General features: G+C 36.7%; 1 protein-coding gene across 1 annotated transcript in view; it reads left to right on the top strand.

Annotated features, from left to right (window-relative positions):
* The window catches only part of psmb4 (proteasome 20S subunit beta 4), a 4,436-nt gene extending 3,913 nt beyond the window's left edge, over window positions 1-523 (top strand). Inside the window, exon 7 of the mRNA XM_035681154.1 lies at window positions 375-523. Coding sequence (XP_035537047.1) covers window positions 375-387 — 13 coding nt within the window. The 3' untranslated portion in view covers window positions 388-523. The remainder of the gene's footprint in view (window positions 1-374) is intronic.
* Window positions 524-1,070: the final 547 nt, after the last annotated feature.

The following is a 1,070-nucleotide window of genomic DNA, read 5'->3' as shown; positions in this document are numbered from 1 at the left end:
AAACACGAGCTAAAGGCCGTCATTTAGTTTATTTTAACCCATGAATCTATATAACTATACTTCTCTACCCATTACATCAGGTTCTTGTACCCGACCGGTGCAGGACTCATCCATGTGACCTGTTCAGGTCAAACAGCGTCAGGGAGCTGCTCCACTAAATGGATCGAAGCCTTAATTAGCTGTTACTAAAACAGATGTAGAATAACTTAATTAAACACTTTAAATACATTAAGCGCTGCTCAGAATCAGATTAAGGATTGTTTGTGGAAGGTTTGAGCACGATAAAGTCAACGGAGAATAATTATAGGAAAATTAAAATAAGTACATGTTTGTCTGTTCTGCATTAATTTGTTTCTCTTCCTGTTCCTCCACAGTGGGTTCGAATGAAGACGAGCTGCGACCGATGAAGCATCGCTGTTTGTCTGCTCAGTCTAAAACAACACCTGCTTTATCCCAGTTTAGTTTTTTTTCTGCTGTTCACTGTAACTTTTGTATAATGAAAAATAAATGTTAAAAAAAAAAAGTTGTTTCCTGGTTTATTTGTACGGATGAATGTGACTTTAGATAACACACATCAGATAGACGTATTACCTCCAGTAGGACAGGACTTATTAAACTATTAAATGTTTTTGTAGCCTGTTAAATCGTCTGCTTTCCTCTGGACGCTATAATATGTTTACTACACATACAGATATGTTGAATCCATAAAATAAGATGTTCCTATATTTTTATATTATTAATTTGGCACTGTAGTACAAAGAGTAAGTAAAGAATAAAGTAAAATATTTCTAACAATTTTTATTTGAAGTAGTTGTGCTTTCTGCTGTTGCTATGCAGATTCTGTGAGATAAATCCATCTGTGTTGTAACTGGGCAGACCAGGAAAACGCGTCCAATCACAATAATCCCAGTCAGAAAAATAATTCTGCTCGACCAATCAAATTTCACCCCATTTTGGTATCCGGGTAGATTAGTGACGGCCGACCAATCAGAATGCACGCTGGCTTTGTAGTCAGGCAGACATAACACAGTCGTCCAATCACAAAAACATCTGAAAGCGGATTTTTGCTG

This window comes from Morone saxatilis, unplaced genomic scaffold, assembly GCF_004916995.1.
Source record: "Morone saxatilis isolate NCDOM2014 unplaced genomic scaffold, NCSU_SB_2.0 Contig9, whole genome shotgun sequence".
Lineage (NCBI taxonomy): Eukaryota > Metazoa > Chordata > Actinopteri > Moronidae > Morone > Morone saxatilis.
The sequence above is the reverse complement of the archived record's forward strand: the minus strand, read 5'-3'. Positions and strand labels throughout refer to the sequence as shown.